We start from the raw sequence: 18,133 nt of genomic DNA, 5'->3' as shown, positions 1-18,133 counted from the left end.
AGATCTTTCTCCTTTGCTTCTTCCTTAATGTTGGCATACCTTGGAACTTTTCTTTTTTTTTCCCCCTCCACTTCACTCTTTCCCCCCTGGAGCCACCATTTTAATCTCTTGTTGAGTATTTTCATCTTGACAACTCCCAAGATTTTTCTCCTCTGAGTTCTGTCCCTATATGTCTGTCTGCTGTATATCCTCACTGAGATGTCTTGAAGACACTCAAACTTTGAGTGTTTGAAACTGGACTCATCATCATTTCTTCCAGATAGCCTGGTCATCTGCCGTACTCCCTTCCTATTTGTGCAAGTAGATCTGTCACCCAGCTAATTAATTATTCTCACCAGTAATTAAGAAAGGACTCATCCTTTGTTGCTTCATTCTCTCATATCCCTGACATTCAGTTAGTAACTTAATCCTCTGATTTTACATCTCAAATATCTCTGAAATTTAGCCAGTTTCTTCCATACCCATTGCTACAGCCTAGTTGGGACTACAATTTATTTTTTTTTTCTTTTTTAAGTTTATTTAAATTCCAGTTAGTTAACATATAGTATAATATTAGCTTCAGTAGTAGAATTTTGTGATGCATCACTTAACATACTACACCCAGTACTCATCACAAGTGCCCTGCTTAATCCCCATCACCCAGTTAACCCATCCCCCCTGTCCACTCTCCCTCCAGCAACCCTCAGTTTGTTCTCTACAGTTAAGAGTCTGTTTTATGATTTGCCTCTCTCTTTTTTCCCCTCATGTTCATCTGTTTCATTTCTTAAATTCCACATAATGAGTGAAATCATATGCTATTTGTCTTTTTCTGATGGACTTATTTCGCTTAGCATAATACATTCAAGCTCAATTCACGTTGTTGCAGACGGCTAGTTTCATTCTTTTTTGTGGCCGAGTAATAGTCCATTGTGTATGTATACCACATCTTTTTTATCTAGTCATCAGTTGATAGACATTTGGATTCTTTACATACTTTGCTATTGTTGATAGCGCTGCTGTAGATATCAGGGTGCATGTGTCCCTTCGAATCAGTATTTTTGTAACTTTTGGGTAAATACCTGGTAGTGCAATTGCTGGGTTGCAGGGTAGTTCTATTTTTAACTTTTTGAGGACCCTCCATACTGTTTTCCAGAGTGGCTGTACCAGTTTGCATTTCCACCAACAGTGTAAGTGTATTCTCCTTTTTCTGCATTCTTGCCAACACTTGTTGTTTCCTGTGTTGTTAATTTTACCTATTCTGACAGATGTGAGGTGATCTCTTATTGTAGTTTTGATTTGTATTTCCCTGATGATGTGATGTTGAGCATCTTTTCATGTGTCTGTTGGCCATCTGGATGTCTTCTTTGAAAAAATGTCTATTCATTTCTTCTGTACATTTTTTAAGTAGGTTATTTGTATTTCGGGTATTGAGTTTGATGAGTTCGTTATAGATTTTGGATACTAACCCTTTATCAGTTACGTCATTTGCAAATATCTTTTCGCATTCCAAAGGTTGCCTCTTAGTCTTGTTGTTTCCTTCACTGTACAGAAGCTTTTTATTTTGATGAATGAAGTTCCAAAAGTTTATTTTTGCTTTTGTTTCCCTTACCTCAGGAGACGTATCTAGTAAGAATTTGCTATGGCTGACATCAGAGAGGTTGCTGCCTGTGTTCTCTAGGATTTTGATGGTTTCTTGTCTCACGTTTAGGTCTTTCATTCATTTTGATAATGAGTTTTTAAAAAATGGTTATTTATTTATTTTTGAGAGAGAGAGTGCACAAGCAGGGGAGGGGCAGAGAGAGAGGGAGACACAGAATCCGAAGCAAGGCTCCAGGCTCTGAGCTGTCAGTGCAGAGCCCAACGCGGGGCTCGAACTCAAGAACCATGAATTCATGAGTCAAGCTGAAGTTGGACGCTTAACCTTAGACTGAGCCACCCAGGTGCCCCTTTCATTCATTTTGAATTTATTTTCATGTGTGGTGTAAGAAAGTGGTCCAGTTTCATCCTTCTGCATGTCACTACCCAGTTTTCTCTGCACCATTTGGTGAAGAGACAGTCTTTTTTTCCCATTGTATATTCTTTCCTGCTTCTAAAAGATTAGTTGACCCTATAGTTGTGGGTCCGTTTCTGGGTTTTCTATTCTGTTCCACTGATCTGTGAGTCTGTTTTGGTGCCAATGCTGTATCGTCTTGATCACTATTGCTTTGTAATATAAGTTGAAGTCTGGAATCATGATGCCTCTGGCTTTTATTTTCTTTTTCAAGATTGCTTTGGCTATTCTGGGTCTTTTGTGGTTCCATTTAAATTTTAGGATTGTTCTAGCTCTGTGAAAAATGTGGTGGTATTTTGATAGGGATTGCATTAAATGTGTAGATTGCTTTGGGTAGTATAGACATTTTAACAGTGTTCTTCCATTCCATGAGCTTGGGATGCTTTTCCATTTCTTTGTGTCTTCAATTTCTTTCACAAGTGTTCTATAGTTTTCACAGTACAGATCTTTTACCTCTGGTTAGATTTATTCCTAGGTGTCTTGTGGTTTTTGATGCAGTTGCAAATGGGATCGATTCCTTGATTTCTCTTTCTGCTGCTTCATTATTGGTGTATAGAAAAGCCACAGATTTCTGTACGTTGATTTTATATACTGCGACTTCACTGAATTCGTGTATCAGTTCTAGCAATTTTTTGGTGGAGTCTTTCAGGTTTTTACATAGAGTGTCATGTTGTCTGCAAATAGTGAAAGTTTGATTTCTTCCTTAATGGTTTGGATGCCTTTTATTTCTTTTTGTTTTCTGATTGCTGAGGCTAAGACTTCAAGGACTGTGTTAAATAACAATTGTGAGAGTGGACATCCCTGTCTAGTTCCTGACCGTAGAGGAAAAGCTCTCAGTTTTTCTCCATTGAGGATGATATTAGCTGTGGGTTTTTCATATATGGCCTTTATGATGTTGAGATATGTTCCCTATATCTCTACTTTGTTGAGGATTTTTATTAAGAATGGTTGCTGTCCTTTGTCAGATGCTTTTTCTGCATCTAAGGAGAAGATCGTGTGGTTCTTACCCTTTCTTTTATTAATGTGGTGTATCACGATTGATTTGTGAATATCGAACCACCCTTGCAGCCCAGGAATAAATCCCATTCGATTATGGTGAGTGATTCTTTTAATGTACTGTTGGATTCGATTTGTTGAGAACAGACCACCATTTAAAAACTGATGGGATTTGATAATACTAATTTCCCTGTTTCATTCTTGCCCTCTTTCCATTTTTCAGTTTTTAGTTGGAATAAAACCTTTAGTAGCCTTTCCTCATCTTAAGATCCTTCCTGTAGTTTATCTGGTCCCTTCCTTATTCAGTACTTTGCTGTCTCAACCCTCTCTATTCCTGTCATATTCAACTTCTTATGGTTCCTCCAGCGTGCCAATCTTTGTCTTCTCATATACACTTTATGGCTTCTTGTATTTCCTCTGTCTGGAATAAGCAGCAGTATCTCCTACTCCTACTCACAGCCAAACATTCACAGCACTCATGTTTGGTTCACTCCTGTTTACCTTCTGGCTGTTGCCTAAACATAGTTTCCTGTCATGGTTTCCCATAAGCCCCTAGATGAGGTTAAATTCCTTTGCTACTTTGTCTTGTAGCACTCTTTCCTTCCTCCTTGCATTCATCACATTAGTAATTTTGTTTTTGCTGACCATCTATCTAGCCTGTTAGTGCTGTGGGAGGAACTCTTGTCTCATTCAGTGCTCTCTCTTCATTGTCTGGTGTGATGCCTCATGCATTGAAATGGAACAGAATTCTAGTATATTTTAATTCTACTTTTGTTCTAGGTAAATAAGCCTCTAATTTTATAATTGAAAATTGTTGGACAAAATAGGATTTGGCACAAATAAATAATATTGCAACTACCTTTTTCAAAAACATAAGTAATCTGTACAGCTATTCCTGTACTCCTTGCAAGCTGTATAGAAAAAAAATGAATCACTTGTGTAATACTCACTGAGTACTTGATAGTGCTACTTGAGGAATAAGAGAATGGATTGATGCCATGTAGCTGACAGTTTCCCTAGAGAGGGATAATCCTTTTCATATTAAAAGAAGTGAACCTCAAAGACATTAATTAAAGTGAAATAAGCCAGACGTAAAAGGACAAATATTTTATGGTTCCACTTAGGCAAGGTACCTAGAATAGTCCAATTCAAAGAAACAAGTTAGAAAAGTGATTCCCAAGGGCCCGGGGAAGAGAAGAATAGGGGAGTTACTGTTTCATTGGTACAGAATTTGAGTTTGGGCTGATGAAAAATTCTTAAGATGGAGAGTGGTGATGGTTGCACAACAGTGTGAATGTATTTAATGCCAATGAACTATACACTGAAAAATGGCTAAAATGGCAAATTTTATGCAAGATATATTTTACCACAATTAAAATAAAAGTAAACCAATGAAATACACCTAAGAAAATCCGTGAATAGTACAGTCTGGATATAGAAGACAGGATTATGTTATTTTACTGTGGTTTTTTTTTCTTCATTTTTTTAAATGTTTATTTTTGAAAAAGAGAGAGAGAGAGAGAGACACAGAGTACGAGTGCAGGAGGGGGAAAGAGAGAGGGAGACAGAGAACCTGAAGCAGGCTTCAGGTTTTGAGCTGTCAGCACAGAGCCCAACACGGGGCTCGAACCCGTGAACCGTGAGATCACGACCCGGGCCGAAGTTGGACGCTTAACCAACTAGTCACCCAGGCGCCCCTTTATTTTTACTTACTTAAATATTTACCAGATAAGTTGTATCTGTACTTACTCTAATATAGCCATTCTCAAATCTTAGTGTCATTTTTTAGTGCTGCTGTAGATATTTATACTAGTTACAGATTACTCCCACAGACCAATTTAGAAAAGAAGATTCCAAGTACATTTCGGTATAGATTCTGTCTTAAGAATGGGAATTCTTTATTAATTATCATTTTGGCTTTTTGTTACTTAACCTTTGGGATCTGTGTTTCATTCAGCAAATATATATAGTGTGCCTATTGTATAAAGCAGGCACTATTTTGGGCATTTGGAATGTAGCAGTGGACAGAACAAAAATCCCTGTATTATTGGAGCTTACATTCTAATACTCCTCATTCCTTATGTAAAGAAGTTTTCATTTCATGAAAATCATTTGTGAATTTTTCAGTAACTTTGAACCCTAGGCATGTGGTACGACACCCCAAAATCAGGAGATGATATCCGTGCTCATTAGTCCTGATGTGTTTTCTTTTCTTATAATATCCATAGGCTAATATTCTCTACAGAATAGATTATTATTTAATTACAACAGACATTTTAAATTAAAAGTTTCGGATTTACTAGTATAAAGCTTATTAGACTAATAGATTACAGTTGATTCTTACACAGGTTTGAACTGTGTGGGTCCACTTATATGCTGATCTGTTTTACAGTTCAGTGTTGTAAATGTATTTTCTTTTCCTTATGATTTTAATAACATTTTCTTAGCTTTCCTTATTTATTATAAGACTATATAATACATATAACATACAAAATATCTGTTATTGGTAAGGCTTCCAGTCAAGAGACCATTAGTAGTTTAAGTTTTTGAGGAGACAAAAGTTATACATGGATTTTGAACCATGTGGGGGTTGACACCCCTAACTCCCACGTTGTTCAAGGGTCAATTCTGTACTTATTTATTTAAAAAAATGGCTAATTTATTATGCTATTTTAATTTCTTAGAGATGCCCACATTACATTTGTATTTGATTCTGTGATTTCTGATTTTAATGAATCTTTTCTTTGCCATTTCTTTAATAGAATATGATTCTGCAAGTTGTTTAAACTGCATATAAAATAGACTTGATAATTTCCTGTAAAACAACTAGTGTTTTTTCTTACATACTGTATTCATTTCCTTTTTCTTTTCTTCCCTAATCCACATTCTAGTTGTTTCTTTATAAAAGAGGAACTTAACATTTTGTTGAATCCACATTGCTATCCAAAAGCTTAGTTCTAGTATCAACAAGTACCTTCCGTTCCGTCCTGGAGCATGCCAGCTACCTCCTACCCCCTGTACCCTGTTGTCCCTAGGACCACTGTCATATTCTCTTACCCAGTTGGGGCTTGTTATCTTGATTTTCTGTGATTAAATATTAGTTCCCTTAACCAGAGTATTTCTCTTTGTATGTATTCCCCAGCCCAGTGGTTCTACTTGATTTACTAACCAAAAGACAACTTTTTCACTTAATTAATTAATTAATTAATTAATTAATTAATTTGTTTTCTTGAGAGAGAGTGTGTACATGTGCTCACAAGCAGGGGAGAGGCAGAGGAAGAGGAAGAGAGAGAATCTTAAGCAGGCTCCACATCTCCTGAGGTTGAGATCATGACCTTAGCCAAAATCGAGAGTCAGATGCTTAACTGACTGAGCCACCTGGGCACCCCCAAAAGACATAACTGAATAAACAGCATGAAAAATGCTGCAGAATTAGCCTGTCAAAAGCAGCTGAAAGAGAATAACAATACAATTTTACCAGCAAAAGACAGAAGCTTAGAAAGTAAGAAATGGGTAGAGTATCTACTACAAAGGAGGGAAAAACATAAATTTTTGCCACTTTACTCCTTTAGTAAATTTTTTTTTTTAACATTTATTCCTTTTTTGAGAGACAGAGTGTGAGTGGGGGAAGGACAGAGAGAGAGGGAGACACAAAATCCAAAGCAGGCTCCAGGCTCCAAGCTGTCAGCATAGAGTAGGATGCAGGGCTCAAACTCACAAACCATGAGATCATGACCTGAGCTGAAGTTGGATGCTTAATGACTGAGCCACCCAGGCGCCCCAGCCACTTTCCTCCTTTTATCCACTTGTGTGTTCTTCTTTATAAAAATTCTAACCAATTTTCTTACATACTCTCATGTTTTCTTTCTGAGTATCTTTGGTGGGGGAAAAACAATCATGGCCATTATAACTATGCTGGTTGAAGGTTTACCTAGCCCAATATTCCCTCCCAGACTTTTCTTTCTCCAAAGTCCAAGTAGCCCCAGGCTCTGTGAAGACAGGATTGAAGGAGTTGATGGACAGTGGCAGGATCACCAGTCTACCGGCATTACATCTTAAGCTTGTGTCTTATTGCACTTCAAAGCTTTAGGGGTGCCTGGGTGGCTCAGTTGGTTAAGCATTGGACTTTGGCTCAGGTCATGATCCCATGGGTTCCTGGGTTCGTGCCCTGCATCGTGCTCTGTGCTGACAGCTCAGAACTTGGAGCCTGCTTCAGATTCTGTCTCCCCCTCTCTCTCTGCCCCTCCCCTGATTGCATGCTCTCTCTCTCTCTTTCTCTCTCTCTCTCTCTCTCTCTCTCTCTGTCTCTCAAAAATAAACATTAAAAAAAATTAAAGATTTAAATGTGTAGCTCAATAATCATCTTTAACTTATTTTTCTCCTTCAGTTTTTTGATTAGTAGTAACCAAAATCTGTCTGACTGATTTCCAGACCTTTCTCACTTTTCCATTCCTTCATGCCCATCTCCTCATGTGATGTTTCCTTAACAGATTTCCAGTCTATAATCTTACCTTCTTTAAGTCTTTTATGTACAAACTGCTAGAATATTCCTCAAATACTGTTTCTCATTGTGCCATCCTTTTATTCATGCTATCATAGTGGGCCCCTCTTGTTCATTAAATGACCTTCTATTTGACCTTTAAAGGCCTGTCTGTTGCTGCAACGAAGTATTTTTGTAAGTACTTCTTATGAATTTTTTTTTTTTTTTTGCCTTTATTTTAGCCTCATATAGAAGAGGACAGATTATATCTTTGTCTTGGTGTTCTTCATTGCGAGTAACCTAATACACAGTAGATTGTCAAAACATGATGGACAAATTGAGAAGTCCTGATTGATAAGTCAAGATATACATTAGGACTGAGTTGATTATCTTCTCAGAACAGTTTAATTAACTCAGGTGAATCATATTAATTTTTAAGTTAAATTTAATAGAAGTAAGAAGCATCCTAAATAGCATGACATCTGATTACATTGTATTTTTATTTGGAGAAAAGTATTACAGAAAGATTGTATGTAGATTGATTTGTGTTGTTTATTCTAGGTACTTATACTATAAGCTGTACTTTAAGTAATGACAAGAAATTTTAAAAGTTATTAACCGTTAGCCTATAAAGGGTTTGCTATAAAAAGCAGTTGACTTTGTGTGGAATATTCAAAATAATGCAAAGAACGTGGCTGTTTTTCCTTAAGATTCAAAAACCTATTTAGTATATACATTTTAAAAAAAATAGTAAATAAATACGGTTTTACAAATTTTCATTTCAGTTGCTTTTGCCAAGAGTAAGTTATTTGACGTTGGTAACTGACAAAGTGAAAAAGCACTTTCAGAAGGTTATGAGACAAGAAGACATTAGTGAGATATGGTTTGAATATGAAGGCACACCACTGAAATGGTGAGTGAATTTTTCTGCATTTTTAAGCATTGAGTATATGCTAGCTTTAAGAAGGTATAGTGCCCTCTAGCAATTTTAAAAAAGTTATATAAAGAAATAAATCACTAGCCTAGCTCATATAATACAGTGCATTTTATTCAAATATTTTACTGAAAATATTTCTTCCTTCTGTTGGATGCATGGGAGACTGGACACATTTGTATATATTTTCAATAGTAGATTTTTCTATAGCATAATAGTAGTGTATTTGGTTATGCGGTTGTTGGTTTTTTTTTTTTTCCTTTCTTCAGATACATTTAAGACTCCCCTAAGAATGTCACTCTGTGACAGTATTCAATTTTGGTTCTATTTCCAAAGTTTTTATAATAGATCTTTATATGCACATGATTACCTAAAATGGCATCTTTCCAACCGATTGCCACATTTAGTTGATCACTGTGCCAATATGCACATTTTATCTAGCCTTGGTTTAGTATTTAAAATATATTGATTTTCTTTTTATGTGAAAAATAATTTTGATATTATATCATTCTGAAGAAACATATTGAAAATCCTAAATCTGGGCTTATCCATGTACAGGTGATGTATTTTGTGCATCCTCTGTTACTGTAGGGAGTTTTGTAAATTGTGCTTCCAAAAATATTTAATGAAACTGGAGAAATTATAGAGAGAGGCATATAAAAAAAAAGGTTCAAGGTATGCTGGGATATAGGTGTTGAAATGCTGCCATATGAATGTAGTTGAATGAAAAGATAATAGACTGAGTCAAGACTCGAAGGAAATATGAAACGTATAAATAGGTTAAAAGTAGACTTGGATTCTGAATCTCAGAGTATTAAAATGAAGAGTTTAAAAAGAGTCTTATAAAAGAGGAAGCTAGTAGATGTTTAATAAGTGCAGTTGACTTAAATACAAGCATTACTTAGAAATAAGGAGTGAACTTTTGGAACTTACCTTGTGTTGATGAATTCCCACGAGTGAATAGATTTCTCATGATGGTTTAGAAACCTACAAGGTGACTTTGTATTGGGTTATGGGTCACGTCTCCAACTTTTTGAGGCAATTCTGGGAAAGGATGACACAGTTCTTTATAGCATTCATTTTTTAGTAAAAACCGTACTGATGAGCTTCATAGTCATATATCAGACTCATTATGAGTCTTGACTAGTTCTAGATCTCAGACAGCACAGATAAGTCCATGTTTTCTGTTTCTTTTTATTTCTCAGAATTGGAGGTTTTGGAATGGGGAGGTGGCATAAAAGAAGTGTAAGAGGAGCAAGGATCAGGAGAGTAGAGGGAAAGGAAGGAGGGGGAAAGATTGTGGCTGAGTAGCAATAGGATATATCTATATTCTTGGCAGTTCTATCTGTATTATAGTTGGGTATTGAAGTTACATTGCTTTATGTGTATTAGTTGCATACACATTATTGTAAGAATCCATGTGACTGACACTAGGCTTTTCAATTTTATCATTGTAAAGTAGGGCTTCTCAACAACAGCCCTGTTGGCATTTTGACCCAGATAATTTTTTGTTGTGGAAGGGCTATCCTATACATTGTGGGATTTTTAGCAGCAGCCTTGACCTCTGCCTACCAGTGCTAGTAATATTCCCTCTAGTCATGATTATAAAAAATGTTGCCAAATGTCCCGGGGTGGAGGGGTACAAAACCACCCCTAAATGAGAAACTCTGAAAATGATGGGAAACCTCAATTTAACTTTTATAAGTAAATGAGTGCTTAGTCATCATCCTTCAGCTGCTTTTTAATCCATCCTGTATAGTGGTGGTTTTTGTATTTGATAGGATTTGTATTCTACACATTTGTATTCTGTATCAGTAAACAATGTTTGGACCCATTTCTCCCTGTTACTATGGAGTAATGATCTTGGCTTAAATATATCATGTCCTTACTTTGTCAGGATTTATCCCTTCTGAAAGTCTTTTATTAAAGAGTAAAATTAAAATTAGTTTTACTTTTAGAGAGCTTATATGAAAGTAACTGTGGTCACATATCTTCATTGTAGGTTTTGGGGTGATAACTTTTTATTATGCGTGATGTCACTCTCATAGATATATGTCTTGTTGTAAGCTCATTGTGTTTAATGGCTTTTGTTAAAACTCTGCCTTTAGTGAAGTAGTCCCCCTTTATCCTGCGGTTTTGCTTCCGTAGTTTCACTTACCCTCAGTCAGCCGTGGTCTGGAAGCAGGTGATCTCCTCTGACGTATTGTCGGAAGGTGGTCAGTAGTAGCCTTACGCTGTGCCATAATGCATATGTCATTCACCTCACTTCATCTCATCACGTAGGCATTTTATCATCTCACATCATCACAAGAAGAGTGGTGAGTACAGTACAGTAAGATATTTTGATGGACCACTTCATGTAACTTTTATTATAACTTATTGTAATTGTTCTATTATGTTATTGTTGTTAGTCCCTTACTGTGCCTAATTTATAAATGAAACTTTATCATAGGTACATATAGGAAAAAATGTAAAATGTGTTGAGTTTGGTACTATCTGTGGTTTCAGGCACCTGCTGGGGCAGTCTCGGAATATATCCCCTACAGATATTGGGGGACTAACTACCATATTGTTAGGTACTCCATGTATTTGAGGAAGCAATAGCTTCCAGAGGTGTGAATGTAACCTAGGACCTCTGGGCTAAGTCTTGACCTTTTTCTCTTTTTCCTCCTAACTATTGCAGTTTTCTTCCACATTAAAGGAGTTATCTTCCCTGTGTTAAAGGAGTCATAGGCTATCAATGTCTGGCATTTAAGCAGTGGGCTTCATATAGGATAATCATGTAGGGAAGCAGCTACCACTGAAGTTTTGTAGGACTTGGACTTTTGAGACCATGCAAGTGTCTTAAAGAGTAGAAGAACATGTATTTGAGTAGGATGATAACATCTTTCTTATACCTGATTCTTTGGAGTTTTAAATAAAGTCAAGTGAGAAAAAAATCAAACACAAGATAATTCATAAAAGAAGGAAGAAAGAGCATAAATTGATACTCTTTCTTACTCTAGAAGTCCTATTCATATTTATTGTTATGATTGTTTAAATATCTGCACGAGATACTTCATTATGGGCTTTGTACCTTAAGTAGCAGTACGTAAGAGGTGCTAAGTAAATGTTCACTGCATGAATGAATCTAAATTAAATTAGTCTCTTCTTTTTATTGAGAAAATGAGGCTCCAATCAATAAAATAACGTGCTCAAATGAGTGAGTGGAATCAGATTTTGAGTTCTCAGTTCAGGGCTCTTTCTACCACACCTGCTGATATTCTGTTTGCTAGTTTTTTTTTGTTTTTTTTTTAATTCTGTATGTTCTCTCTGCATTGCTTATGTTAATTGTCCGTCTTAGAATAGAAAGATATTTAAGAGCAGTGGTATACACATAATGAATACTTAGGATATTGTTGATTTATAGAGAGAATCCGAGGGGTCTTTATTTGATTAGTGTTTTATCCTCTACAGTCCTTTTTTTTAAAAATTACATGGCAGGTGGAAAGTGCTGATCTAACTCAAATGTAAGGATCTTTTTTTTTTTTTTTTTTTAAGAGTGATTTGAGTTGATTAGTCAGCAGAGGGTGCTCTAACATTGCATTTTAAAAGGTGAAGTTTCTTTTTACCATAAATCAAGTGTCCAAAGTTTGTATTTGTTGCTTTTGTATTAGACTTATTTTAAGAGAACAGTTTCTGGTTCTTCAAAAGGATACTTTGTTTGTATACCCTAATATTGGTTAGATCTTAGGCCTTCAGTATAAGTTTTAGAAAAAGTTTTCCTTTCTTATTATCTTAGGTAAACTGACTTATTTTCGGGACTGATTGTTGAAAGTAAGAAGTTGAAACTACCTTTTGAATAAAAAAAAAAGCGGCACTGATTTTGATCTTAAACATAAACGGAATGACCCAGAATTTAATACTATATCTGTGTGGTTTCAGAAGTAAATTTTAACAAAATGACATCTTAATCATAAACACTGTGCAGGCTTTTCTCTCTTATGGATAGTCATTTTTCTAAGGTTTTGAACTTCTAAAATTTTATACATTATTTTGTAAACTTGAATTTTGAAATGTGGCTTACTTAGCATTTTAGACATTTAGTATCCCCTTGGTTATTTTTGTAATTTTTCATGCATAAGAATAGGTTTAGAAAGCTGTGAAACACAGTGCTAGTCTACAGTTGTTTGTTCCATAGATGAAGCAGGGCAAAATTTATTGTAATCATTAAATTACTTTGGTGTACATTTGAGTTGTGCCCTTTTTTATTCAATGAAATGTAATCCTGTTTCTAGTGAATCACTGTAACAGACTTATGAATAGGCTGCATTTATTTCAGTGACATGGAGTAGGATGACAGTTCTCTAGTATATGGGGAAGCTTTCTTTTGCTGCTGATGTTAGAAGACTGCTTTATTATCCCACTGCAGATGTTTAGACTACTGTGAGCACCCTTGGCTGACTTAGGAACATATCCGTTATTGCTATACATGTGGCCAGTATGTGTGTATGTATTTTAGCAGTAATGCAAGGGTGAAGAAGAAACAGCTTATGCAAAGAATAATGAAAATATTACTCATTTTGAGAAATTGAATTTAGAAAAGACTAGATCAGTTTAAGGAAGAGAAAGAAAATGAATAAAATGTGAAAAATAGACCTCACAGTAACTTCTGGCACAGTCAGTTGTTATGGGGCGGTAGATGGAACCTTTACTGTTGGCTCTCTTCTGGGATATATTCCAGGTTCATATCCTCACCGCTTCCTTTTCTGTTAAATTTAGGTTAGATTGGCAGGAGTAGCAACATAACAGATAAATGGCTACATTATGATTTACTTATAGTTATGGCTTATGTGGTTTCTGTGTTGTGGGTTAGCAGCCTCCTGACAAAACTATGTAGAATATCTATTTAGAGGAGTTGTACAAATTAGTGCTTTTGAAACCCTTGATGTAAATCAGATTATAGTGTAAGAGAAATTCAGTACCTTTAATTTTTGCCAGTTCTGTTTTTGGTTATAGATTTTCTTGCATATTAGTAAACTCATCAGAAATAAGCAGTCTTGGAACCAGTTAATTCAGATAGTATATTTGTTTGGAGTTGGTATCCTTGCATCAAAATCATTCTGACATAAACACCTGCTTTGAGCCGTATATAAGCTGTAGATGTTGACCAGACAGTATAAGGAAGTAAATAGTTTTTTTGGTGCAGTTTTATTTTTAAGGAGTGTTACAGGGTAGTTATTAGCTATTACATTTAGAATGCTTTTATATTAATACTTTACATACATTTATATTTAAATATAAGTGTTAGGAACCATAATATTTAAATTTCATCCTAATATTTATCAGGATAAAGAGTCTTCATTTACCATCTGAGGAAGTGAACTTAGATACACAGACAGACATATGTTTAAGTCATTTTATAAATAACTTAGAGACGAATAAAGGAATAGTGAATGACAACTTTATTAGAGATTTTAAGAAGTATTTAAATACAGCAAATTCAGATTTTCACTCTGTATTTTCCTGGTTTTGAAGGTACAGATACCTGAAATGGGCAGTGTCTTCTGAATGCAACTAACTACTCATTTGTTGTCATGTAAATAGACCTCTAAGAGGTTCTGGCTTATTGGTACTTTACAGCAATGCTTAAAGAAGTTTTTAAAACCTTTGACAGATCATGATTTTGTTGTAAAACTTGTGTTTACATTAGTAAATACCAATTCGAATGATCAATACTTTTTCATTTCTACGTCATATGATTCCTTCCTGTCATCTTTGGTACAAATCTGCCTTTAGCACTTACCTGCTTCCTATCAGGTAAATTGCAGTGCACAAATAGCATACAAGATGTAAAAATACTATCACACATCTTTTTAGCAAAATGATCCAGATTCTTGTCATAAAATATTGTATAATGGAATTATTGATGTTGAACGACTAAGTGGATAAGAATGCCATCTCTTTAGAAATATATTGTTCAAAAACAGTGAACATAGGGGAAGGGAAGGAAAAATAAAATAATATAAAAACAGAGAAGGAGGCAAACCAGAAGAGACTCTAAAATACAAAGAGCAAACTGAGGGTTGCTGGAGGGGAGGTAGGTGGAGGGATGGGCTAAATGAGTGATGGGTATTAAGGGGGCACTTGTTGGGATGAGTGTTATATGTAAGTTGCTGAATCACTAAATTCTCCTAAAACCAACACTACACCATATGTTAACTAACTTGAATTTTAAAAATATGTATCTATCTATATAAGTATATACATACATATATATATAACCAAAAAAAAAATACATTGTTCATTAATTAGTTTTGAATTCTGTAAAATTCGCCTAGAATATCATCTAATGACTCATAATCTGAGATTTCACTTAAATGATCAGTTTTACGGTCTAAAGTCTAAAGTACTGCTGTCTTTTTGTAAAAATCATCTGATTTATCGGATAATTGCATAACATCTTCCCTTGTCAGTGTTTCCTCTCTTTCCCACTATGCATGGAAAACAAGACATTTTTTTGCTTTCAGCTGTGTTAATGATACCTAAAAGCAGATGGGGTCTGGATCCTTACTTTATGCTTTCTTGAAATATGATATTCTAGGTGAAACAGTGAGAAAATGGAAGGATGCATTATTGTATCATCCTTCTAGGCATGCCATTATTCTTCCAAATTGCTACTATTTTAGTCTTTTTTATCTTTAAAGCATAGATGGGAATAATTGATGAATAATGAAATAATTCCTAAAATGATGAAATAAGATTCCTAGAATAGAACTAACAGAGGTCTCTTTTGTAAAAATACAAGGCATTATATAGAGCTCATATAATTTAAGAAGTTCAGAGAGGGGGCGCCTGGGTGGCTCAGTCAGTTAAGCGGCCGACTTCAGCTCAGGTCACGATCTCGCGGTCCGTGAGTTCGAGCCCCGTGTCAGGCTCTGGGCTGATGGCTCAGAGCCTGGAGCCTGCTTCCGATTCTGTGTCTCCCTCTCTCTCTGCCCCTCCTCCGTTCATGCTCTGTCTCTCTCTGTCTCAAAAATAAATAAAAAAGTTAAAAAAAAAAATTAAAAAAAAAAAGTTCAGAGAGAAGGATGAGAATTGGATAGAATCTATAACTTTTCTATAAAGCAGCATTTTTATTTTGTTTTTTTAATTATTATTTTTATTTTAGTTTTTGGCAGGCTAGGGCTTTTTTTTTTCCTTTTTTTCTTTTTTTCCCCTTCCATGGCTTCTGAAATGTTTCTGAAGGAAACGTTCTATTATTTAGGTAATCCAGAATTTCCTTCAATACTCATATTTGGTTATGAAAGATTTGTGTTAGATGCTAACTTTCAAATAGAGACGTTCGAGGGTGTTATTAAGAGATATAACACATATGTGACTAAAACTACCTACTGTTTTATTTTACTAGCAGGGCATTCTAAATTATTTCTAAATAAATACATGATCTCTAGTAATTGATGACTTTTTCACAATTATGTTGTGTAGATGTAAGCAAACATAACTAGTATTAGTTAATATTTGAATCTTGGTTAGGCAATGTATTGGGTCACCATTTTGAGAGGAATTAGATGTATTTCTAAATTTTTCAGCTTTTAAATCTAGGCATAACTCACTGACATTCAAAGGACAGAACCATATAGGATACCAGCTAGTCGTGTTTTTGCTTTTTTGGGGAGTATTATTTAATTCTATTTCATTATTTAAGCCACTTTAGATTCTTTGAAAGGATGATTTTAAAAATAAGGTTTGTTGAAATCTGCAAGGTTTGTATTATTAACCTTGTATTTATTGCTAAATAATTTGCTTCACTGTGAATAAAGTTATATTAGGAAATGTTCTCTTATTTAGAAGTCCAGAATGTATTTTTTCTTATTAAAAAAATTTTTTTTAATGTTTATTTTTGAGAGAGAGAAAGAGACAGAACGTGAGCCGGGCAGAGTGAGAGGGAGACACAGAATCAGAAGCAGGCTCCAGGCTCTAAGCTGTCAGCACAGAGCCTGATGGCGGGGCTCAAACTCATGAGCCTTAGAGCTGAGAGATCATGACCTGAACTGAAGTCAGCCGCTTAACCGACTGAGACACCCAGGTGCCCCATAGAATTTATTTTAAAAAGGGGAACCTGGGTAGCTCAATCGGTTGAGCGTCTGACTTCGGCTGAGGTCATGATCTCACAGTTCGTGGGTTTGAGCCCTGCGTTGAGCTCTGTGCTGACAGCTCAGAGCCTGGAGCCTGTTTCAGATTCTCTCTCTCTGTCTCTCTCTCTCTCTCTCTCTCTCTCTCTCTCTCTCTCTCTCTCTCTGTGTGTGTGTGTGTGTGTGTGTGTGTGTGTCTCTGCCCCTCCCGTGCTCACGCTCTGTTTCTGTCTCAAAAATAAACAAACAAACAAAAAAAACCCACTTTAGTTTGAGGGTGCAGAAAAATATTTAGTGACTTTGGAAAATGTTGACATGATGTTATATGAAAAAAGCAGGGTATAGTATTACATAAAGGATAAGCTTAATCTATATTTAGATATGTATGCATAAATAGAAGGCTGGAAATTTATATGCTGTAGTAATAACCAAAAATGGATGATTGTATGCTTTCTTAGGTGCTCTTCTTCTTAAAATTTTCTAAAATTTTAAGTTGTTTTAAAAATAAAAAAAATTTTAAAAAGCTTTAAAAAACTGGTTGTCCAATATGAACACTGGGATTGATAATCAGGTATTGCAGTACTGTGATATAATAGTGGTCATGACTGATAAACGATGTTTTAGCACAATCCCATTATGTATATTGAGGCTTCATTGGGGAATGAAATGGTTAGAAGAAGGACTAGTACCTGGCAACAATACCATATTAGCTTAGGCAAGTAACTGTGTAAAATGTTGTCTTCCTGTGATTTGTGGTTAAAGCCCCCTGATATTTGATGTTACAATATGTGCTGAAGTTTATTTTGTAGTTGTAGTTATAACTTTAAAATACTCTTTCTTAAAACGTACTCTTTTGTTTTTAGGCATTATCCAATTGGTTTGTTATTTGATCTTCTTGCATCAAGTTCAGCTCTTCCTTGGAACATCACAGTGCATTTTAAGGTATAGTTGAAGTAGCATTTCCCATTTATCCCACTTGTGGTATTTAGTAAGTAGACTTATGAGTAGAATTTTTGTTTTAAGCGAAGTTGTTTATTGCCTCTCCCATGATACTTTTTAATGCCTAAGCTGCCACTAGTGTTCATCCATATAGGTTTCGATTTATTCCTAACTCTTGGCAGATCCATTTAAACATTGTATGTATAAATGCCTATTTGTTGGAACTGAATGTACTACATTTAAAATCTGAAATATTTTGGAATATTTATATTCATTAAAAAAAATCTCAAATAGGAAGGACAAAGTCCTGAGTTTAGATGTAGGCATAGGAGTAGGGAGGGGTACAGCTTAACACTGTTGAGTAACTCTAAGGCTATTTTGATTGAATTGTGAGAAGGGTTAGGAGACAGAAGTCCAAAGACAAGATCTGAGTGTGTTTTGAGAAATTTTAATTCCTGTACTTTTTAAGACCAGTCCAGATTTATTTTAACTTAATTTCGTCCCAGTATTTTATAACATGGTCAGTCTTTCCCCTTAACCACCTTGATTTTTCAGCCCCTGCTCCCCAAGCAATTCACGAATACTATCGAAGGATTGAAAAACCTCTATTAGTTGATCACTAGGCAGTGATTCTCAGAGGG

At 35.4% G+C, this 18,133-nt stretch overlaps 1 protein-coding gene across 1 annotated transcript in view; it reads left to right on the top strand.

Moving 5' to 3' along the window:
• The window catches only part of ATG5 (autophagy related 5), a 129,007-nt gene that overhangs the window by 12,722 nt on the left and 98,152 nt on the right, over positions 1-18,133 (top strand). The window contains exons 3-4 of the mRNA XM_042939466.1: positions 8,291-8,418; positions 17,417-17,495. Coding sequence (XP_042795400.1) covers positions 8,291-8,418; positions 17,417-17,495 — 207 coding nt within the window. The remainder of the gene's footprint in view (positions 1-8,290; positions 8,419-17,416; positions 17,496-18,133) is intronic.

The sequence above is a fragment of the Panthera leo genome, chromosome B2 (assembly GCF_018350215.1).
Source record: "Panthera leo isolate Ple1 chromosome B2, P.leo_Ple1_pat1.1, whole genome shotgun sequence".
NCBI lineage: Eukaryota > Metazoa > Chordata > Mammalia > Carnivora > Felidae > Panthera > Panthera leo.
This window is presented reverse-complemented; position numbering and strand designations above follow the sequence as displayed.